This window comes from Suricata suricatta, chromosome 9 (assembly GCF_006229205.1).
Source record: "Suricata suricatta isolate VVHF042 chromosome 9, meerkat_22Aug2017_6uvM2_HiC, whole genome shotgun sequence".
In the NCBI taxonomy this organism is placed as follows: domain Eukaryota; kingdom Metazoa; phylum Chordata; class Mammalia; order Carnivora; family Herpestidae; genus Suricata; species Suricata suricatta.
Window position 1 is genome coordinate 112,255,357 of NC_043708.1, and position 24,301 is coordinate 112,279,657.

A 24,301-nucleotide genomic window follows, 5' to 3' on the forward strand; every position below is an offset into this window, starting at 1 on the left:
AGGTACATCCAGCAAGAGAGCTGAGCCTGTGCTCAGACCCAGGGACTGGGAACAAAGTTGGAATAGGACATGCTTTGCACACACTACTGCCTCCTTTCTTGGCTCAGATTATCAAGCTGGCACTTCTGGGAGATTAAAGGCAATGGGGGGAGGGGTGGTAAGGGATGCTCAGCAGAAGGGAGGAAATACTTCAATCCCATTTCCAAAATTTACGCATAAGTTCTTGGTAAGCCTATCTCGCCTGTTGGTAGGAACTGTCTCTGAAGAGAGAGAGACAGAAAAACACAGTGTTAAGTGAAAGGTTTTTTTGTTTTTGTTTTTTTAGGTTGGAGAGCCTTCAGCAGGTTTATAGACCGAGACCAATGGTTTGCAACTCCTGTAACATACTAGAAGCACGTGGGGTGCTGTTAAAAAAAAATTCCTAAGGCCTACCCGAGTCTGTGTGGCCCAGCTGATTCTGATGAATCTACATGACCTGGCCAAGGGGAAGGCAAGAGTAAGGAAAGACAGGATGGAGGTGTAGGCGCCAGGGAATAAAAAATGGATGAAGGTCTCCTCAGGGAGATGGGAATGGGTGGGGTAAGGATGAAGAAATGCCAAGGAGATGTTTTGGAGAAGGAGGGAAAGCAGTAACAAAGCAGAGAGAATGTATAAAGGTGGAGGCCCACAAGGCCTCAGAGCCATGACTGATTGATTCCTTAAGTGCTAACTAGGACACGCGTGGTGGGAGCAGAGGGTACTTTAAGTCAGATGGTGTTACTGGCCTGCTAAAAGCCTTCCAGAATGTTTCTATCATGGCTTACTAGGCCCCTGGTGCCTTCATTCTGTGCTCTCCACTGACCTCCAACACACCAGCCTCTTCAGTATTCCTTTTCCTGCTGAGCAGGTTCCTGCCTCGGGGCCTTTGTACTTGCTATTCCCACCTGTGGGCTGTTGTTCCTCCAGATAGTCACATGGCCTGCCCCCTTCCTTCAGTCAGGTCTCCTCCAACGCCCTCTCCTCAGAGGGGAGGAGACTCTCCCGCATCACTCTCTATTCCCTTTCTCTGAATTGCTTTCCATTACTGCTCAACATCAGGTCATAAAGCTACTTGCCTATTTGTTTAGGTCTGCCTCCTCTACCAGAATGCAAACTCCATTGTCTTGCTCACTGGAAAACCCACCATCTAGAACAGTGAAGCACAGAGGTGCACTTGTAAAAAGTTTGATGAGTGAATAAATGACAGTTGCTGCTTGGTGCAAATAAATAGAATGCTGAAATGAACAGGTATTGCTGAGAGTGCCTGGGGAAAGTGACTAGGTAGGGAGATTGAGGAAGAATGAGATGAGTAAGGACAAGTAAATGGGCAACTTGAGGGCCTGATTGAGGAGGAAGCCAAGGGTTGTAGCAGCAAGAAAGACTGGTTTCTGTACTACACGACTAACTCTGTGCTGGTCTGGGAAAGTCTGTTAATCGTCTAAACCTCAATCCCCCCAACAGTAAAATGAGGCGGATGACCATAGTACTCTCCACATAAGTGGATAATAGGGGTTAAGTGAACTAGTAGCTGGGATGCTTGGACAGGTCAGTTGATTAAGCATCGGATTTAGGCTCAGGTCAGGATCTCCCAGTCGTGGGTTTGACCCCTGCATTGGGCTCTGCGTTAACAATGCGGAGCCTGCTTCAGTTCTCTCTCTCTCTGTCCCTCTCCCATTCACACTTTCTCTCTTAAAATAAATAAATAAACTTTTTAAAAAATGCAAAGAGCCTATAAGCTCTCGATAAGTGCTAATTACTGTGATCAATACCAGATTTTGGAAAGATTGTGAAATGTACCAATGTTAAAAAAAAAAGCTTCTGTAATCATTCCAAGTCTTGACCCTAAATGTCCTATTCTGAGATAGACTTGACCTGTTGTTACCTTGTCACCACCCACCACCCACGCAAACATGTCTCTGCTTCGCCAACGCCATCAGCAGCCTTTTCTCCTTTCTGATGACTCTTCTGAGGGCTAGCCTTGCGCCTGGCACAGTAAGTTCTCCATAAATGTTTGTTGGAGTTCACTGCAATCCTCCCAAACAGTGCTGCTAGATGTTACCTTGTCAGGAAAACCTTGATGTGCAGAGGGACAGATTAATGTCTTCCGGCCTGTTTAGGGAAGAATGGGCTAGGTAGAAAGACAGCATTCTGCAGGCTCTAAATCATCTATAAGGCTGGCATAGTAAACATAGCTCAATAGGAGGGGAGTGGGTTTGTTTCTCTGGAACTTCCCTGATGTACCGTAGGCGGCCAAGGGCAGCCCGAGGCCAAGATCTGGCGCTGAACGGTCGACTCCTTTAAAAGGCGAGGCCTCGCGGTAGCCGCCACGGAAGTGATTGGCTCAAACTACCGAGGGCGGGACTCGGTTGCCAGGGAGCTGCGCCGGGAGCCCGGGGATCTGCGGAGGCTGCGCGAAGAAGCGAGGTGCTTGCTGGGGCCGGGGCTGCTCGACTGCACTGGGGGCTGCGGTGAGCGCCGCGCAGGCCGTGCAGTTCCCAGCGGAGAGGCGCCGCCGCCATTGCCGCCTCGCTCGGTGAGCGCATCCCGCTCGCCGAGCAGGGCCCCAGCGGGGCGCCGGCACCATGGGCCAGTGCGGCATCACCTCCTCCAAGACCGTGCTGGTGTTTCTCAACCTTATCTTCTGGGTGAGCGGGGTCGACGGGCGGGAAGGGCGAGGGGCAGGCGGCGCGGGTGAGAGGAGGCCTTGGCTGAGGCGCCCCAGGGGCGCGGCGGAGACCAGGCCCTGCGGCCGAGGCCGCTTCGCGAGTCCCCTCTCCGGCTGGGACGGAGGCCCTGGGGCGTAGAGGGCGGTGAAGGGAAGCCCTCGGGGGCTTCCAGCGGTCTTAGCGCTTGGGCTTCTCGAGACCCGGACGGGCTGGCTCCGCGCTGTGAGGCTGGGCCGAGCCCCCGGCCCTCCCCCTGGAACAGCCTGCTCGTCCGAGAGCTCTCAGTGCAGATTCTTTGAGGACACCGGGCTCGAAATAGGATATTCCCCAAAGGGTCAGGATCCGCTTTCTTTGTCAGGGCCCGGAGCCCCGCAGCTCCAGTGGCAGTCCTGAAGCGTGTGAGCAAACGGTGCAGCGACGCGGGGACGCTGGCGACTCAGGGCTGAGGGATTTTGACTTCCAGCTCTTTGTGTATATAAGAACTCGTTATTTGGTTACCAGCCCAGAAACCTCAAAGGTTTCAACTTGTTAAGCCAAATAATTCTTTGCCCAAGAAAATCAATATGTTTGTTTCGGTCATTGAGCGTGAGTAACCTGAGATTATAAACCTTGGTTAAATAGGATTCGGAGGTCAAAAGATTCTGAAAGCCGTGAGTTCACTTTCAATAAAAGGTGGCTTATGAATTTTTTGGACACGCCCCCAAGAAAGGAGGGTTTATAACCGCTGCATCCTAGTTCGAGTTCTTATCTCACCAGGGACTTTTGTAATAACCTATGTTGTTCCTACCATTCTCCACCCCCTGGCATATCTGGACCTTGCACCCGGATAAATGGTAAGCATTTCTTCCCTTACATCGTTTTATAAAAAACAAAATCCCGCCCGAAACCTTCAGCAGTAGAATAACTTCCAGCCTCCTCTTGGTGTTGCAGCTGAAGTCCTCAGTCACCTTTCCTTCCTCCTGACTGACCAGGTTCTTGCTGTCCAGTCCCCAGACACACTCCTGGAACGTTCATACTTCTTTTGCTTTTGTATGTCTCCATTCAACTGCTCTTTTCACACACACCTCGTTTGGGAAGAATCCTTGCCTCCGTACCACCTCCCTCCCCCCAACAAAGGATGAAACGTTTCATATTTTGACCACTGTAGCATAAAAGGGTAATTCTAAATATAAGGCATTTACTACATGCAAATATTGCCATAGAGTCTTTTAGGGCATTTTTGCTGTGATGGAAAGAGTCCTGATCGTACTCGTTCAAAATTACGCATGTGACATTGGGATTCCTATGATCTTTTCTAATTAGAACAGTGTTTCTCATACTTCAGTTTGAGTTACCAGTGATCTTCAAATGAGAAACACTCAGATAATAATGTACTTAGGTAGAGACTTGGTTTTGTATCCTTAACAGTTTCTTGGGATTTTTATGCACAAACTATTTGATTTTGAAAAGTAAACTATCAAGTGAATTCTATCCTATTCCGTCTCAGAGACTGGAATTGTTAATGTAACAAAATATTTAAAATATAGGAGCCATTTTTCTTAAATTTTCATTTACTCTAAAATATCAGTTAATTCCAAGTGATTGCTCATGAATCTTTGGAAATTGTGTGTCTACTACTGGTTCTTCTATGAAGAAAAGTCACACCAAACTTGTGCTTCTCATAGTGGGTTATTGCCAAGACTAAAGTCATACTGTGTAGTAAAAATACCCTCTTTCTAGGTTAGTAGGATAGTAAAGCTTTTGTGAGCCGTGATGAGTTAAAACAGATATGCGGGGGGTGGGGTGGGAAATGTGGCTTAGAGTAGGATTAGTGGGACGGAGCTAATGAGGAAACAGTATTAGACGTATCTCCCACCTAACAGTCTCCCATTCCAACAGACGGAATCTGATGATGCTCATAAAACTAACATTTCAGTGCTTATATCAGGCAGTGTGCGCTAAGCACTTTACAGTCTGTGTGACCTCACAGCAGTCCTGTCTGGCAGTAAATATTCTTAATGCATATTTTACAGATGAGGACGTTATGGTTTAACGAAGTTGCACACCCAAGGTGTGGCAGAGCCTGCGTCCAATCCCAGGTTGTCTTCTACTTTAGAGCCTGTGATGTTAGAGCAAAGTGCGATTTTTAAAGATTTGGAAAGGGGAAGGAACTCATTAGCCAAGTTAGAGTCACTTTCTCTAAACTATACTAATTTTAACCTTGGTTAGAGCCAGTACCATCATGTAAACTACACTGACTTTGTCAGTTTAAAAAATTAGGTCATTGTGAGGAAGCATGTAAAACAGATGTTAACTGGTTCTTCTGAGAATGTGATGCGTTCTTCAGTTCTAATAAGTGTATTCTTATATGATGGCCTCTCCCTCCTTTTAATGCCTTACACATGAAGAATTAACATGCTCTGCATAGAGCATATCAAAAGTTTATCTACATTCCCTTGAGCAACTTTGTCAAGACTTTGTAGCTCTGTTGCACTGGTTCTTCACTATCAGATGGTAATGGCTGCTTGTGGATAATGGCTGACCGGATTAATTGCTTTGGAAAGATCTTTAAACTATACCTTTAATATCTTGATATCCTGTTTTAGTTGGCAGTTTGTTCAATGAGCTGTGGAAATAGATATGGACCTGAAATACTTAGCCTTGGCACTACATGACCTGACAGTCAAAGTGTTGACTTGGTTTGGATTCTTTTGGACAGTGTGGCTTAAGAAAATTAACTCTTACGGTGTGGCCTAAGGAAATTAGCACAGACTAAAAGGGGTAACAGTTTCTAAAATCGTAAAGGTTGCCGTAATGGAACTAGAGAGTTCTTAACCAAATTCCAGAATGTTAGGGCTTGTAGCTCGAAGGATAATTTTGACACATGAAATCAGATGTACAACTTGAATCTCTATTTTTTGGAGTGGCATAGCTTTAAATGTAAGTGTATTAGTGTTAGACCATGATAATTTATGAAAGACAGGAGTGTTTGAGGTACATTACTAAATTTTGAAGACTGTTGGAACAGTCATTAGCTTCTTCTATTAATTGCACCTGTGTACCAAGCTCAGAAAGGATTCTTAATTTGGTGGGTCATTTGCTCTGACCCAGAAGCCTCATCTAAAACTTTAAATCAGTACTTTTTAGTTTTCAGGTTTTATTCTGGTAAGTTAATTGAGTACTCAGTCAAGTTCCATATTACACAATTGCCTTTACTTTTTCTACCCTATAAGGAGAACCCAATTGGCTAGTATTTATTTATATTGCTGATGTGTCATAGGCATTATATTGACTGCAAGAGAAAACTTTGTCCGTGCTTGTAGAATTTATAATGTGGCATATCTATTTAGACTTGTTTTTCACCTGTATGAGAGATGATAGGAACACTAAAATACCTACGGGGGGAGGAAGTACTACATGAAAGTCAGATAACTTTTTAAGTGTCTTTAGAAATAACTCCAGAATGTGGCACCTTCACTAATCATCGTTCACTTATTAAAGTACCCTATACATACAAATCATATTTGAAAGCCATATATAACCTTTACTGTTTATCTTTAAAAAAATATTTTCGTATCACGCTTCTATGTAGTTAAAGACAATTGCTTTGTTAAACAAGTACAGCACAAATATTTGGGGACCTAGTTTATGCTTATATTATTGATAAAATAATGGGAAAGACAGGGAAGGTCTTGTTCTTACGGAACATTCTAGTGAAGCAAGCAAAAGTAAGCAAGAAAAACATCAGATGGTGATGCATTATGTAGACAGTTAAAACAAGGTTATATCAGAGTAAGTGAATGGCTGTCTTAGGTTGGCAAAGTAGGCTTCTCCGAAGAGGTGAAATCTGGAATATAAGGAAGCATTGATTTGGGCATGATTTGGAGGCAATGAGGGCATTTGAGACAGGGAACAGTCTGTAGGCCTTGTGGCAAAAATAATTGGTATGTTCAGATTACCAAAAGAAGCTTTAACTGTACTTTTTGTGCTTTTGTTTAAAAAAACTGGGTGCCTGGGTGGCTCAATGGGTTAAGTATCAACTTCGGCTCAGGTCATAATCTCTCAGTTCGAGGGTTCGAGCCCTGTGTCGGGCTCTGTGCTGACTGCTCAGAGACTTGAGCCTGCTTTGGATTCTGTGTGTCCCTCTCTTTCTGCCCCTCCCTTACTTTCTCACTCTCTTTCAAAAATAAACATTTAAAAACAATAATAATTTTAAAATAAAATTTATAATCAAATATTTCAAGGAACATTTGCTGTCAGAAATCTCTTTATACATATTTTGTGTCTTCCAGCACATCTTACATGTTTGAGTTGGGAATGTGATTCTTTTAAACTGGAACTTTGTTCAGACATCCTGGAATTTGCTTCTGTTTCCTGTATTTCTATCATGAATGACTACTCTAACAAAGACTATGTCATTGAAACACATCTTCAGCTAACAGATTTTTTTTCTCCATAATTGTTTTTCAGATCACTAGAAGAAAAGCTAACTTTGTCAGTAAGCAAGTCATGGTACATAATAGATCTATTTGTTACCTTGTCTTTGGCAGTTATGAAATTGAATGTTTCCAGTGTTACGATTTCATTTGCAGGCATCTGTCCACTGATCAAGTGCCTTGTGGCTCTGAGTAAATCATTGACTGAAAGCTCTCAGCATTGGGAACTTGGAATCAGCGAGGTGACCATATGCAGGAAAGCTGTCTTTATTTGGAATTTAAGGAATAGGTTGCTTATTTGGTTGTTGTTGTTTTTTTAAATGTTTGTTTATTTTTGAGAGAGACAAAGACAAAAGCATGAGTGGGGGAGGGGCAGAGGGAAGGAGACAGAATTTGAAGCAGGCTTCAACCTCTGAACTGTAAGCACAGAGCCTGATGCAGGGCCCAGACTTATGAACATGAGATCATGACCTGAGCTGAAGTCAGCTGCTGCCCAATCAAGTGAGCCACCCAGGCACCCCTATTTGGGTTTTAGAATATTTATCATGCATTGAAAGATTTTCATGAATGCTATTCCATAAGATCTAGTTCGGGTTGGGTTTTTTGCAGAAAATTTATTCCATAAAATTTATACTTGCACCAGACAGGTATACATTAAGAATCATTCACTCATAAATGCTTGTTGAATATCTATGCTTTACTTGTTTCTGAGAAATATAAACGGCCCATGGGAAGAGGGAGCAGACAGGTAAAATAATCTGATACTTTATTGAATTTAATTTCTAGGTGCACCTTCTCCCTCTCTCCCCCTCAGCTAAAACTCATGGATAGTCTCAAGTCTTTTTTTATCTTTTCTCCTTCCGCTACCTTAATAGTTTGGTAGAATTAGTAGATGAGAAAAATTATTTGTGTTTATGTATTTGTTTTTAATTTTCTAAAGGTGGTTTATAGTAAATGCCAACATAGTGTATCTTATATTGCTGTTGCTGATTAAACACATAACCCCAAGGATGGACAAATGATAAAGTTTATGCATTCCAGTCTCCTGTAGTAATAACTGACACTTTTTATAGTCGGAGTAGGTTATGGGGACAGAAGGTCTTAGGAAAAAAATGCATGTTTAAATTCCATACTTCTAAGATGACCCTTTGAGCCCTATGATCTGAAAATAACCAGTGTCCATGCTATTAAAATAATTTGACTTTGACAATTGGTGATCTCCAGTTTCATTACCACCCAAACTTTTGGGTCTTTCAAGTGGTAGATATAAGTTGGATTAAATGAACAACTTTGTTAAACTAGATAAACAGTGACATAGAAAACTGAATACAGAAGAAGTAAAAATAGGCCAGAATTGAGGAACATGACCTCTAGAATATCATCCCAGTTATAGCAGTGTAAAAGGATTAAAATATTTTTTCTTTAAAATAATAAAAGGGCACCTGGGTGGCTCGGTCGGTTAAGCGTCTTACTCTTTCAGCTCAAGTCATCATCTATGGTTCGTGAGTTCAAATCCCACATCAGGCTCTGCCCTGACAGTGTGGAGCCTGCATGGGATTCTTGCTCTCTCTTCCTCTCTGCCCTTTGCCCCTGTCTTTCCCTCTCTCTCTCAAAAAATAAAGAAACTAAAAAAATAATTTGGGGGGGTTGAATGTCTGACTTCGGTTCAGGTCGTCATCTTACGGTTTGTGAGTTCAAGCCCCACGTCAGGCTTTATGCTGACAGCTCAGAGCCTGGAGCCTGCTTCGGATTCTATGTCTCCCTCTCTTTGCCCTGACCTGCTCAGGTGGTGTCTCTCTCCGTCTCTCAATTATAAATAAACTTAAAAAAAAAATTTTTTTTTTGAAGAATGATGACAATCTTAATGGCAGTGACATAGTGATGGCAGAAGTGGCTTATTGTCAAAACTTTGAGACCCAAAATAGGAATGTTTTCTCTTTTTACTTGGTCTCCTTGAAAGGTGATATTTATGGTGTGAAAAAAGAACAATATGTACTGAAAAAATTAGAATTGTGGTAGATAATCAGAAAAACAACTGAAAATGAGTCAAAGCCAAGTAGACCAGAGAAAAGTGATAAACAGGGGAGATTGGCAGAGGTTCCTAAAGTATTTGGGGTTGAAGAGATTCATGTTTCATGTTGGTGGAATTCACTTGTGAGAGAACAACAAAGCCTCAATTCAGATATAATTTTAAATATTTTACTTTTTTATTATTATAAATAATATATTTGCTTTTTAAAGAAGACACTAAAAAGTATTTTGAGAAAACAAACTGTCATCACCATGATTCCACATGCAGAGACAAATGATATTTTAGTGTGTTTTTAAATGTCTATGTGATAAATGTTTCATCCTACCACAACACAATTGTATTATTAAATTATGCTTTAACAAAATATTTAAAGGCTGTAATACCAAGTATACTTCTAGATGCCAGGTTTTTTTCTTTTTCTTTTGTTTTTGCTATCATTTTTGTTACAGTATTGCAACATTTTTCTTCCATAAAAATCTTTGTTTCTATATGGCTTATTTTCTTAAGGATAGGTTCCTGGAAGTGGAACTAATAGGTATGAAAAGCAGGGCGCTTTGGGTGGCTTAGTCTCTTAAGCTTGTCTGACTGGTTCATGAGTTTGAGCCCTGCATTGGGCTTTGCACTGTTAGTGTTTGGGATTCTGCCTCTCTGCCCCTCTCCCATATGGAGTGTTTTCTCTCTCTCTCGCTCGCTCGCTTCTCTCTCTCTCTCTCTCTCTCTCTCTCTCTCTCTCTTCTGTCTCAAAATAAAACTTTTAGGAAAAAAATAGGTATGAAATACTAAGGCTGGTACGTGAGCCAGATTGCTTTATAAAAATATTATTCTGTATTATTTTTATTCCAGCCTCAGGGTTCTTTTCTCTGTACCCTCACACTTTGAATACTGCTTGGCTTGGGGGCACCCCAGTGGCCCAGTCGATTAAGCATCCGACTTCAGCACGGGTCGTGATCCCACAGTTTGTGAGTTCAGGGCCCCACACAGGGCTCTCTGCCTGTAGGTGCAAAGCCTGCTTCAAGTTTGTTCTCTCTCTCTCTTTCTCTCTCTTCCTCCCCCTCCACCCCCCACTTGCACATGCCTTAAAAAAATTACACTTGAATACTGCTTGGCTTTATTATTGACCAATTTGTTAGGTAGAAAATGATATAATTATTTTCATAGCTTCAGAAAGTCTTGGTAAGAGTAGATTTCTGAAAGAGGATTTGAAATCTTTGGAATAGTCTTTTTTTCTTGAAAGTTGGTTAAGAATGTAAATGACATACAGGCATTGGAGTTAGTTAAGGAGTAATTGTGTTTAATGCTATGAAGTATTTTATCAGAGTAAGAGTTGAAACAAAACATGTCTGGACTAGAGAATATTTTGGTATGTAAAATGTTAAAAGATTTAAGGTGATTTCAAGACATTTGTAATGGCACACAGGTGGAGTTTGGGGAAGCTTTCAGGAATGCACTGTGCAGAATTACCAGTGGATTCCTTGCATGAGAGAAGTATGGTACATAAACATTAGTATGACTGTACAGGAAACTGAATTAAATGTTAAAAGATGTACATAAGATGGATTTCTGCTGGTATTTTCACCCTCTGTTTCCTTTTTGAAATCTGTTCTCTTAACGAAGTCTAGAGTACACAGTGGTTTACCCCTTTTCTTTTCTTGACTGTTCTTTCCCAACATTCCAATCACTTTTACTTTACCAGTTGATTCTTTGGGGCAAAAATTAGTCTGAGGGAGGAGTTCACAGAGATAAACAAGAACTTGTCAAACATTGTGATTTTAGCTGAATGATCTCACATGGTCCCTCATCTTTACACTGTCTTTGATTCTTGCCACTTCTGGACGTGAATCCATGACTATGGCACTGTAAGAAAATCACTTCTATTCTTCTTTGCTTTATCCTCCCCCAAATGTTCTATGGGATGCCTTCACCTTCACGCTTCTGAACTTCAATATACGTACACTTTTCACAGCAGAGCTATTTTATTTCCTAGCTTGTAACAAGTCTGGTTTTTAATAGTGCCTACATTCCAGTGTCAGGTTTCCCTGTGGTTGATGTGCCCCCTTTCGTTTCATATTTCTTCTTCTTTAGGAAATTAAAGAGTTTAGCATTTCATCAGCTTGTTTCTTTCACAGAGAATTTGAAAAGTACAAAAAAAACCCCCAAACAACTAAACTATAGAAAACAATAGACTATATAGTTTCTAAACTATAGAAAAAGCAATCTTATGTAAGAATGAAATTTTTTTACTTTAAAAGAGATTTTACATTTGTGTGTATGTAGTGGAAGGGTAAAAAGATAAAATGAATACCATATTTCTGGAACTCTGCTCTCAAAATTTTATAGCAAGATAGCTTTAATTTTTAGAAGAGTGGAAAAGCACTGGCTCTCCTAGAATTTTAAAATTCTGTGACTTAATTTAGGGCATGAATTTTTTTAAAAGATAATAGTTTTTAAAAAATTATTCTTTTGGTAGTTTCAACCCTCAGCCTTTCCTTTAAATTTTCCTTCATTTCTTTGTAAAAAGGATGAATATTTTTAGTATGCTGCCCTGGCACAAATCCTCCTTATAAGCCCAGATTGTTTTCAGCGGTGACAAAAGCAGTGCAGTGCAGTTGCTTCCAAGTTCTACATTTCATCTCCTTTTCTGTGTACCTCCTCCCCCTCTGCAGCTGCTTTGCTGGCAAAGCCCTGATCCTTTGATAGATCCCAATTCCATTCTGACCCTTCAAAAGCAGGATTTAACCCAGCTCACCTTTTAGCCTTTCTAATAGCCATAACTCCTATATTAAACGTGTGTGACAACAAATCTCTATGCATACTAGTTCGGAATTACTTACTAAGTCCCCTCCATTTACATACAACTCTACAGTCCTTCATACTGATGGTTAGATGTCATTAAAGAAGTTGCTTACTGTTGTTTTTAGGCCTTCAGCTATTGTTAGGATACCTACTCTATATTTTTAAAGAAACTTGTCATTTCATGGGTTTATTTTTTCTTTGAATTTTCCCCATTTTATTTTTTTAATTTTTATTTTTGAGAGAGTGAAAGAGCGTAAGTGGGGGAGGGACAGAGGGAGAGAGGGAATCTCCAGCAGGCTCCGTGTTTAGTGTGAGCCTGACACAGGGCACAATCTCATGACTGCAAGATCGTGACCTGAGCTGAAATCAGAAGTCGCACACTTAAACCAACTGAGCCACCCAGGCACCTCTCAAAAAGTTGTTTATTATGCAACTTAAGATATAGACCCTATCCAGATGTCATTAAAAGAAACTTTTGAAGTTGTCTTCTATTTAGGAAACAATCCTGTATTTACAAGTAATTTGATTTATATACTCTCATATCAGCAATCAGCGCAGTTTCCGCTTTGGTGTGTAATTAGTAAATTGTTTCCCACTATGTGTTTAGAATAGAGCTCTGTTATGCTCTCAGCTCTGCTGTGAGAATAGGATGTTGACTGGTATGCAGCCTGGGAAAAGATACTGCTCCCAAGTCTGTTAGGAAAAAAATGGGCAGCCTTACTAATGGCATCTCCTGCTAGCCTTCCATTGCATTTGTTACATGTCTGGTTCTATCTGCTGTTGGTTTGTTTTTCTGCTTCCTCAGAGTCTCACTTTCAGTTGAGTGCTTTAGTCTGGGTGAAAGGTGACAGCACAGGAAGCATTTCCCTTGTCCAGTTCAGGCAACACCAAGTGTGAGTCTCTAAGTGGGAAACTCATCATTTTGTATTTAAAATGCAAGTACTGGGGCGCCTTGGGTGGCTCAGTTGGTTTAGCACCGACTTTGCTCAGGTCAAGATCTTGCAGTTTGTGAGTTCAAGCCCTGCGTTGGGCTCTGTGTTGGCGGCTCAGAGCCTGGAGCCTGCTTCATATTGTGTATCCCTCTCAGTCTCTCTGTCTCTCAAAAATAAATAAAAATGGTAAAGAAAATTTTTTTTAAATGCAGGTACTTCAGTGTCTCCTTCAGACTAATTGCCAGGTACATATATCTTCCAGTTTTATCTTCTTTTCGTTTATATTTCTGTGGGCTAAAATTTCATTTATTAGAAACTCAAAATGGAGTTTATTTTTTACTTATTTTAATTTTTAATTTTTATTTGTTTATTTTGAGAGGAAGGAAGGGAGTAGGGACACAGGGACACACACACACACACATACACACATACACAAAAGCAGGGCAGGGGCAGAGGTGGGGGGGGGTAAACTCTAAGCAGCTCAGTGTGGAACCCGACATGGGGCTTGGATTCAGGAGCCCCAGAGATCATGACCTGAGCCAAAATCAAGAGTCAGCTGCTTAACTGACTCAGCCACGCACGCACCCCATCCCATTTATTTTAATTAAGCGTTTTAAGAAATAAATGTTGCCTTTTAGTGTAAGAGAAGCTAAGAATCAGAAGGATAGAAAGACAACTAGTGAAGACAAAATGCACACAATTTGAGTAATTCATATTTAGGATTTCTTCTAAATCAGTTGAAGACTGAAAGTATGTACTTTAGCAAAATATGTGTATGTTTCTGTATCACAGATATATAGTTTCTTTATACCAAAGAAAAAGTAGTATTTGGTAAGAATGTTAAGTAGTCCATGTACTTCTATCATTAATGTGCCCAAACTGTTAAGCTATTTTTCTTCTTTTTCTCTTTCCTCTACCTGCCTTCATCCCATAATAATATACCCCCAAAGTAAGTATGTCAGTGAACTCTGAGAACTTTGGGACAGGCATGGTTGCTCTAAGTGCAGCATTTATAAACTAATCTATTCCAGATATGATGGCCGTCAGGAATTTAGTAAGCTAGATTACGTTGCCAAATCATGTTTGAATGGTGACCTGAAAACTATACATATTAGACTGAAGGGAGAAAAAACCCCAAACCAAAGCTAATGATAAATATGGGGCAGGGGTGCGATTTCAAGGGAAAGGATGAGATGAACTGTACTTAGTAAATGCTGATTGATTGTGCCAAACACCATTTTAGGTGGGTAGTGTCACAGGGCTAAAAGACAGATGCACAAAGTTGGGGCCCTAACGGTATACTGAGACCTGTAATTCTAACAGGGTGCTGTGTGTGTGTGTGTGTGTGTGTGTGTGTGTGTACTGAGATATACATTATTGCCACAGTTGTGATAAATGCTGTGTTAGAGCCATGCAGGGGGTGATATGTGAGTGGATAAAGGGCACCTAATCCAGCCTGAAAAACTGAAAAGGTCAAGAAGTTGCATCTTAATGGGGATAAGGAGTTCTCAAGGCCGATGTGGAGAGGGTGTTCCAAAGAGAGCAGCTGGGAGGTACGAAGTGAAAATATGTGGTACAGTTGGGTAGAACAGTTTTCAGCTTTTGTTCATCAGGGCTTTATTTTATTTGCCTCATGTCGATTTTAAACAAGCTAATGTCTTGATCCGGTTTGCCCAAGCTAAATGGGTCCCCTAGACATAAACAGAGTTTTTAGGTTGAGAGAGTTCATGATATTTCCAGTATCACTGCAGAAGGCTGTTTTCTAGTTTGAAGATTAATGATTAATGTGTTAATTTTTTTTAAGTTTATTTCTTTTGAAAGAGAGAGAGAGAGAGACAACCAATGTGAGTGGGGAGGGGTGGAGAGAGAATCCCAAGCAGGCTCCACACTTAGTGCAGAACCCAATGTGGGGCTCCAACTCACAAAGCCATGAGATCATGACCTAAGCCAAAACCAAGCATCGGGCACCTAACTGACTGAACCATCCAGGCACCCCATGTGTTAAAATTTAAAGGACAGTGAAATAATTCTTTTGTTGTGAAAGTCTCAAAGTGCTCTACAAATGTAGCTCATTACACCAAATGTTTTAACACTTAGCCTCACACTGCCTTTAATCATTTCCATATAAGCAAGGGGCACTGAGCAGGTACACAGTGATAGCAGAATGGACAGTGATAGGTTAATGCATGTAAAACTCTGCAACTGGAGAGTGATTATCTGGAGCACAGCTGAAATAAGGCATATCTCCATTCCATGACTTTCTGCATTCACTGTCCCGTTAGGTGTGCTAAAACCTTATCATTCAAAGTGTAGTCTGAGAACCAGCAGCATCAGCATCACCTGGGAACTTGGAAATGCAGAGTCCCAGGCCTAATCGCAGCCCTACTGAATCAGAGTCTGCAGTTTAATAAGATACTCAGGTGATTCCTATTCATCTTAGAGTGTGAGAAGCACCATTCTAAAGAACAAATCTAAGGGTTTGCAAAGTTCTTTAGTTAACTGAGCCTTCTGACTTTATTCTTTCACAGTCTTGACTTAGGACAGTAAGATATTTTGAAAATGGATATCAAGGTTACTAGCAATCATTATATTTTCTTTTTCCAAGAGGTTAGAAATGCAGATTCTGGAGTCACATTGCCTGAGTTCAAATCCTGGCTCTGCCACTTGTACATATTTTCTTCATTCATTGATGGCAACTACCATGAGCAAAGGTGTACCTCACAGCCCACTGATCTGTGATGAAGGTGTAGTTGAGTTACAAATAAGCCTTTGTTGTGTATTTGAGGGGGGGCTCATTTTTGTCAGTATTATTTATTGGATTCATGATTTCTTGGTCTTAACTGAACCATCAGTTATTGAAAAGAAGGTAGTGTTTGGGAAACTTTTCAACTTTAGTAAAGAAATGTTCTTACTAATGTATAATAGACTTTTTGGCTCCACTGTAAAAAAGTGTAAAAGTAGATTTAAAAGTGATGGCAAATCTCATTAAGTTATAACTTACTAAGAAATAGTAGGAACATTTTACTAGCAGAACTTAGAGACTTTACCAGTGCTCTGATCTTGTTTTCTACAGGGGGCAGCTGGCATTTTATGCTATGTGGGAGCCTATGTCTTTATCACTTATGATGACTATGACCACTTCTTTGAAGATGTGTACACTCTCATCCCTGCCGTAGTGATCATAGCTGTCGGAGCTCTGCTTTTCATCATTGGGCTAATTGGCTGCTGTGCCACAATCCGAGAAAGCCGCTGTGGACTTGCCACAGTAAGTTAACACTTCATTGACTGCATGTGTCGTCATAATATGTGGGAATATTTCATTTGTGTTACTGGCTTGAATTGAACATAAAACTCCATAGACTCTTTGGCTCTTATAATTGAAACAGAATTAGCAGTTGTCTGCTAGCAGTTATCTCTGGTAATTGTTTTTTATCAGTTTTTTAAATTTGTATTTAATTTTTGACAATGTTTCCTTCCTTACAGTTTGTCATCATCCTACTCTTGGTTTTTGTCACAGAAGTTGTTGTAGTGGTTTTGGGATACGTTTACAGAGCAAAGGTATGTTGTCTACTGTAGTTCATATGTTTCAAAAGGCAGTTGAAGTGTTTCAGGTGAAATAGAACAAACTCATTTTATCAGAGTAAACATTTTCTTTTGCCTTGAGTTTAGTCACTGCTTTAAAAATCTAAAGTTGAGGCACCTGAGTGGCTCAGTCAGTTAAGTGTCTGACTCTTGACTTCAGCTCAGGTCATCATCATCTCACAGTTTGTGGGATCAAGCCCTGTATTGGGCTCGTGCTACAGTGCGGAGCCTGCTTGAGATTCTCTCTGCTGCTCTCTCTCTGCTCCTCCCCCGCTCACTTTCTCACTCCAAATAGATAAACTTAAAAAAAATCTAAAGTTAATAAGAAATTGCACAAAAAGAAGGGCCTCAGTGGCTCAGTCAGTTGAGTGTCCAACTTTGGCTCAGTCATGATCTCACAGTTTGTGAGTTCAAGTCCCACATCAGACTGGCTACTGTCAGCAGAGAGCCTGCTTTGGATCCTTTATACCTCCCCCCTCCACCCCCCCCGCATCTGTCTCTCCCTCTTTCTCTCTGTCTCTCTCTGAAATAAATAAACATTAAAAATAAATAAATAAATAAAAGAAATAAATTGCACAGAGAACAGGTTGCCGGATCTGGGGGCTTTGATGAAATGGGTGAAGGGAGTCAAAAGGTACAAACTTCCAGTTATAAAATAAGTAGGTCATGGGGATGTAATATATAGCATGGCAACTAAAGTTAGTAATACTGTAATGCATATACGAAAGTTGATGAGAGTAGATTTTAAAAGTTCTCTCATCATAGTAAAAATTTTTTTTAATTATGTATGGTAAAGGAGTTAATTTGACTTCTTATGACCATTTTGCCATATAAGAAAATTGAATCATGCCAAAATTAATATAATGTTAGATGTCAATTATACCTCAATTAAAAAAACACATTTAGTAAACACACAAGTCCAGTTTCCTACCTTAATAAAGAAGGTCAAAGTCGAGAACTGAGTTTTTGTTTTATGTTTAAGAAAGAATATTGCAGGGTGCCTGGGTGGCTCAGTTGGTTACGCATCCGACTTCCGCTCAGGTCATGATCTCACAGTTTGTGGGTTCAAGCCCCGCATTGGGCTCTGTGCTGACAGCTAGCTCAGAGCCTGGAGTCTGCTTCAGATTCTGTGTCTCCTTCTCTTTCTGACACTCCCCTGCTTGCACTTTCTGTCTCTTAAAAATAAATAAAAAGTGTTTAAAAAAAATACTGCAAAGTTTCGGGCTCTTTTTTCTGAATAGTTTTTTCCATTGATTTGTGCAGAACAAATGATTAAGATCAGTGGATCCTATGCAAAGAAAAGACAGGCTTGCATTTTAAGATTGGTGTGAAATACACATTTCAGTTTTTAAGCTAAATTAAAATGTTTACTTTAAAGTTTTATTTATTTTTGAGGGAGAGCCAGAGAGGGCAAGCAGGGGAGGGCAGTCCCTGCACTGTCAGCACAGAGCCTGATGCGAGGCTCAGACTCACAACTGTGAGATCATGGCCTGAGCTGAAATCAAGAGTTGGACACTTAATTGACTGAGCCACCCAGGTGCCCCGAAAATGTTTACTTTTTTTTTTTTTAAAAGACTGTGATTTTTATGGACTTTCTCAGTTAACCAACCAACTACTCCTCTCCATGCATGGGAGGCTTCTCCATTTATTAAATACAGTACTACTGCATTTACCACTAATTTTTACATGTACGGTAACAATGAAAACAGAAACAACGACATGATGTTCCTTGGATGTGAAAGTCAATTTAGGGTCATGGTCAGATCCTTTCATTCCACAAATATTCAAGAGGAATGGTTTTAGAACCTAGTCAAAATCATAGATGGCCTACTTGGGTGTCACATCTGTATTTGACACACGCACGCACACACACACACATATACATATGTATATGGCTATATATGTGTATATATATATATATGGATGGCCATATATATACCCAGCTCATGCAGTTGACCTTTGAACACAGGGGTTTTAGATATATAAATTAATGAATGAATACATAAATTTCTGGACTCCAAAGGGTAGAGATCAGCTAAAAGGTTTTCCTATATAGGGTCAAAGATTGTGTTTAATGTGGATTTTGATCTCATGAAGTCTCCTGCAGGCTTAATTGCTTATTTATTTCGGTTTTTATGTATTTTTCTGCTATAGTATTCTTTTCTACAGTGTATTGTGTGCTGGATGGGTCAGTTGGGGTCTTGTGAGAAGCAGGTGCAAAGATGGAATTCAATATACATGGATTCTTTTAGAGGAAAGTTCTGTGAGAGAACATGGGGAAGGAACCAAGTCTCGCTGAGAGCTGTTAGGCCTGATGCAAGTAATCCCAAGTCCTTGTTAGTGTAAATGTGTGGTTAATTAAATATTAAGTCTGAAAAAAATGAGTACATGAAAAAAAGAAAATGGAATAATTTCTAAAAACAGGTAGTCACAACAGCTTTTTTTTATTCCAGTTTACTTATTTATTTTGAGACAGTGTGTGAGAGTCGGAGAAGGACAGAGAAAGTGGGAGAGAGAGAATCCCCAGGAGGCTCTGTGCTGTCAGCACCAAGCCAACTGAGATTGTGATCTGAGCCAGAATCAAGAGTTGGACTCTAAAACATTTTTGATCAAATCAGCTGGGAGTACAATTACTATAAAAGCTTAGGGGAAATTTATTAATATTTAGTAGAATCCTACACTTTGTGCTGCAGTGTCTCTAAAGTTTAAAGAAACCAAAACTGGAAGTCACTGTCAGTATATTAAGGATGTGATTTGTGCAGTTTTCCTCCTATCCCGTATATTCTCTACCCAAGACATGCTAGGGAATATTCCACTATCATCTACATTACATTTCAGCTCTCTGTTGAAGGAAGGATTCGTTTTAAAATTTGATTTATCCAGGCCTACCTCTAACCCCAGGCTATTACATTTGATTGATTTGTTCATGCAGAATTTCCAGCTAATCCTTAACTAAACTTTATAGGCATACCCTAGTGACTGTTTCACATGGGGGAGATGTTGTAGCCCTTTGTAAAATCCTTCTGGAGCTTAAATTAGAGGCTGCTGTAATATCTGATCATAATTCACTTTCCTCATTTGAGGCGGGATAATAGACACATTAAATCAACAAGCAAGTAATAATTTCCGGGCAAGATAGTTTTCTCCCCCCCCCCCCCCATTGGATTCTGTTACAGTGTATCTTTTAAAGATGTAGCCTGGTGGATCTATTGAATGAAAAAAAAATTACAAGTCAAGACTTCTAGTCTTCTATATTATAACAAAGTGTTTTACTGTTCTAATTTGTTCTAATTTAACTTTCTACTCAGAAATGAGAAGTTTGTTCATATTTCCTCAGCCCACAAATTCCCTGTATGGGAGGAGAAATATATGTTTTCTGATTTCTTTTTTTAGAACTAAATTGAGGACTTCATTTTCCATTGCCACTTTTTAAAAAAGCCTTTTTTTCTGGACATAGAAGTAGGTGATTATGAGTTGAGATCCTACCTTCTGTGCCCATCCTGATCAATGAGGGTCCTGCCAACTTGAACACCGAGGCAGCTGTTGCCAGCCACTCCCTTCTTGTCCCTCTTTCCTCTTTCTTAGTCACTTCCTTTCTTTCCTTTTGCCTTTCTACTTTGCCTGCTTTTGCTTTCCACCTACAGTACCATTTAAGGCTAAACAGGTTGCCATTAATTGATTAATTGGGATATAACTTTAGGACTATGATAAAGATGTAATAGAGGTGCTGACTCTTGATTTCGGCTCAGGTCATGATCTTACTGTTTATGAGTTCAAGTCCCATGTTGGACTCTGTTGGGATTCTCTGAGATTTTTTGTCTCCCTCTCTCTGCCTCTTTCTCTCTCTCTCTCTCTCTCAAAAAAAATAAACTTAAAAAAAAAAGACAGAAGTATTCTTACTGTAATTTATAGTTTTATAGTTTAAAATCAAAGGCATAATATGCCAGTCTAATTTTCAAATCATTGATACATAAGGTACCAGGCAACTATGCCCCAAAAAAGAATGTGTTGGGTTTACCACTACTGGTTATCAACTTTATAGTTGAATCACATAACTGGTACAATTACTAAGTAGGTCTAATCATCTTAGAAGGGTAAGGAGAATCTCGTACAAACAGATTTTACTAAATGGTAGTTTTCTTGCCACTTTAGTGATTAATAGCCATTAGTTATGAAGAGTTTACTTACTGTCTCATTCATAAAACAGCGAACTGCACCTTTTTCATAAAATGCCACTTGTAAGGACTGATTTTTTTCACCTGATTACTTTTGTGTATTTGGGTAAATCTAAACATTGAATACATAAAATGGAAAGTATGTTGGTATTTGTTCCAAAAGTATCATGTGGGAGGTCTTTAATTTACTTTATTTTTAATCCACTTTGGGAAAGGAAAATGAGTAAGTCCAACCCACTGAAAGTTTATTTGAAAAGAGAGGCAGTTCATTTATAATTTAGGACATCTGTCTCAGGGTTCAGCTGCTTTCTCCTTCTTGAATAGATTGTTAATCTGTCTTGCACCCAGTCTTCTCTTTGAATGCCTTTAATGTGTGATGTAATATGTCTGAATTTGTACCTGGATCTCTGGAGACAGGAAGGGAGAAATTTTTTTTCTTAAAAGAAATTCATAAAGATATCTGGCAACGCTGCATACACGTCAGGTATCTTAGCTGGAGCCTTTGACAAATGTTAACTTTTACCAATATTTTTAAGGGACTGAATTCTTTGTTTTGATTCAGGTGGAAAATGAGGTTGATCGCAGCATTCAGAAAGTGTATAAGACCTACAATGGGACGAACCCTGATGCTGCCAGCCGGGCTATTGATTATGTACAGAGACAGGTGAGCTCTCTTTGACGTGACCTTGTTTTTGAGGGCCAGTCACTGTTGGGTCAACTTTAAATGAACTCAGTCCATTACTGTGTAAATTAAACATATAGTTTCATCACCATGGTTAGCTTCATGGTGTGTCTAATATTTTCACCTTCACCCTTGAAAAGTTTTTTCCACTATCACCTAGTGACTTTACCAAAAAAGTAATTAGTTAGAAAGGTGATAATGGAAGAGAGGTATGTGTCACAGGAAACATGGGATCCTCAAGGGACTTCAGAGGAGGTAAGAGGTCTTCATATACCTGTAGAAAGCAAAACCAGAAAAGATAGACAAAACTGTTTAAAAAATTATGGATAACTTGAAATACATGAAGGTAGAGAAACTAGTAGATCCTTGTAAACCTACATCAAAATTTTCAATTTGTTATTAATCTTATTTCATCTTTTACCCCACATATCTTTTGCTAGATTATCTTAAAGCAAATCCCAGACATTCCAGAGAAAATATTTGAAACATGTTACCATTGAAAATAATATTTAACTCAGAACCAGATATTTAACATGTAAGATATGAAGATTTTTATTAGCTATAAATTACCCTTTGTGGGTAGTAATGCTTTTCATGTAGAGATTCTAAAGGTACTAATCATATGTGGCTATTTAAATTAAAATTTAGCCTTCAGTTCTTTAGTCACCCAAGCCACATTATAAGTGGTCAGTAGCCTCTGGTGGCTAGTGGCTACCATGTTGAACATAGACCTAGAACATTCCTTTCATTCCAGAAAGTTTTATCAGATTTCACTTTTCTAGAGTAGCTTAAAGCTCTGCAGTGCACAGAATTTTAAAGTTCAGCACAGGTATTTGTGCCTTGGGAGGACTAATATTTCTGTTCTCCTCCCCACTAGCTGCACTGTTGTGGAATTCACAACTATTCAGACTGGGAAAATACAGACTGGTTCAAAGAAACCAAAAACCAGAGTGTCCCTCTTAGCTGCTGCAGAGAGACCGCCAGCAGCTGCAACGGCAGTCTGGCCCACCCCTCCGACCTCTATGCTGAGGTGAGTGGTTTCTTGGCCAAGACTTGAATCTGTCTAGCTTGGTAACCTGGTTCTCTCTGTGCATTATCTTTACCTAGGACTTCCTTTCTACACTCTTTTGCTTGTCTTTAATGCTGTTTTATGTTATTATAAATTATTTTTAAATACATTGTCTTTCCTTCTTTGGGTTTCTATTATTTCCATTTCTGCCACTGAATAGTGATCTGTGACCTTACAGCTTTCACGTTTAAAAAAGACTTCTGTTGACGAGGACTGTGTGTGTTTCAGGGATGTGAGGCTCTGGTTGTGAAGAAGCTCCAGGAAATCATGATGCATGTTATCTGGGCAGCACTGGCGTTTGCAGCTATTCAGGTAAGCACAGGGCTTGTTATCTGAGTGTGCCCGTTTTCTGATATCAACCATGAGTGGTTTTAATCATTAAGTGCAGTTAACCTTTGTGCATATAGATAACTTGGAAGTCTGTGAGGGGCCAGCTGTCAGTTTCTAACCTCTTCCGTTTCCTGTCTCTAGTCCTAGACCCATAATGATTCCAAGAAACCAGAGATCTGGATGCAGGGACTAGGTTTGAGGAGAGTCTGCTTTACTTTCTTGACTTGATTAGTGAGTGGTCTGTTCAAAAATACATGCTGTTGTCCTAATGTATTTTTGGAAGTATTTTAATAGAACTTCCAAAGAATTTTTAAAATTGTACTGCTTTATTTCACTTTGGAAATGGAAAGCTTTATTTCAATCTTTTTGTACTATTTCTTCTTCTGGTTCTTATTTTTCTGTCTTCGGGGTTTTATATGTCCATATATGTACATCAAGAACTCCTACTACAGCTCTAGACTCTTATGCTGATAGGAGCAATTTCATTGCTTTCCAGAAAAGACCAAGTAAAAATGAGGTTCTAACCTCTTCTTTATTTGTGGACTTAGATTTATCAGACTGACAGCCATCAGGCGGTCTGTGACATCACTTGGCACATCCAAAGGAACTTGTCTTTCCATCTCCTATCAGTGAAAACAATCTTTTCCCCACTTACTAATGGCATATCCATAGGAGCTGGTAATTGTTTACCTCTCACTTGATCTACTCCTTCCTCCCCCACCAAAAAAATCCCTTCTACCCACATCCTTAGCCCTCACCTGAAAACAAATAAGAAAAACAGCTTTTTTTCTGCTCTGTACAACTACCTACATTGCTAGTTTCACATGTGTATACAATATATCTTAGGGATTCTGTTAGAGAAACATCTTAGAAGAATCTTACAACTGAGAATAGCCAACTGTTTAAAATGATTGAGAATCCGGGCACCTGGGTGGCTGAGTCAGTCTGACTTTGGCTCAGAGCATGATCTTGCAGTTCGTGGGTTCGAGCCCCATGTCGGGCTCTCTAAGTGACAGCTCAGGGCTGGAAGCTGGCTTCAGATTCTGTCTCCGTCTCTTTCTGCCCCTCTTCCACTCGTACACTGTTTCTCTCTCAAATATGAATAAATATTTTTTAAAAATTAAAATGATTGAGAATCATTCATGTCAGGTCTAGTTCTCAGAGTATTCTTTTGTTTGTTTTTGAAATATGCTTCAAGCCCAGAGTCTATTTTAAGAAAGTGTAGCTATTCTAATTGTTAGATAAAACCAACGTTAATTGCTAGTTTAAAGGTAAGTTGCTTGGATTGCCTGCTCTCTGTATATTTGAAGAAAAGCTAGTGTATTTAATGAGAAATGCTTTTTAAAATAGCAAAAAAAGGTGATTGTTTACTTTGCTGGTATTCAAATAGCTCTGAAATGATTCATTTAAAAGCCTAGCTCTTTATTTGCTATGGTCTCTGCCCTTTTCAACATTTACTTTTTGGCTCAGCATAGCAGTAACATGTTGATAAGCAGGCATGTATTTCATATTTTGAGTGCAAACACATTCATTTAGCTAAAAATAATGAAACATGAAAGAGGTCTCTTTTCCCAAGTGAAATCCTGGCCTGTGCATTCTTAATTATC

The 24,301-nt window shown here is 39.8% G+C and overlaps 1 protein-coding gene across 1 annotated transcript in view; it reads left to right on the forward strand.

The window, feature by feature from the left end:
* Positions 1-2,432: 2,432 nt before the first annotated feature.
* TSPAN3 (tetraspanin 3) overlaps positions 2,433-24,301 on the forward strand; it is a 28,851-nt gene continuing 6,982 nt past the window's right edge. The window contains exons 1-6 of the mRNA XM_029951918.1: positions 2,433-2,663; positions 15,930-16,121; positions 16,340-16,414; positions 21,176-21,277; positions 22,173-22,325; positions 22,593-22,676. Coding sequence (XP_029807778.1) covers positions 2,601-2,663; positions 15,930-16,121; positions 16,340-16,414; positions 21,176-21,277; positions 22,173-22,325; positions 22,593-22,676 — 669 coding nt within the window. The 5' untranslated portion in view covers positions 2,433-2,600. The remainder of the gene's footprint in view (positions 2,664-15,929; positions 16,122-16,339; positions 16,415-21,175; positions 21,278-22,172; positions 22,326-22,592; positions 22,677-24,301) is intronic.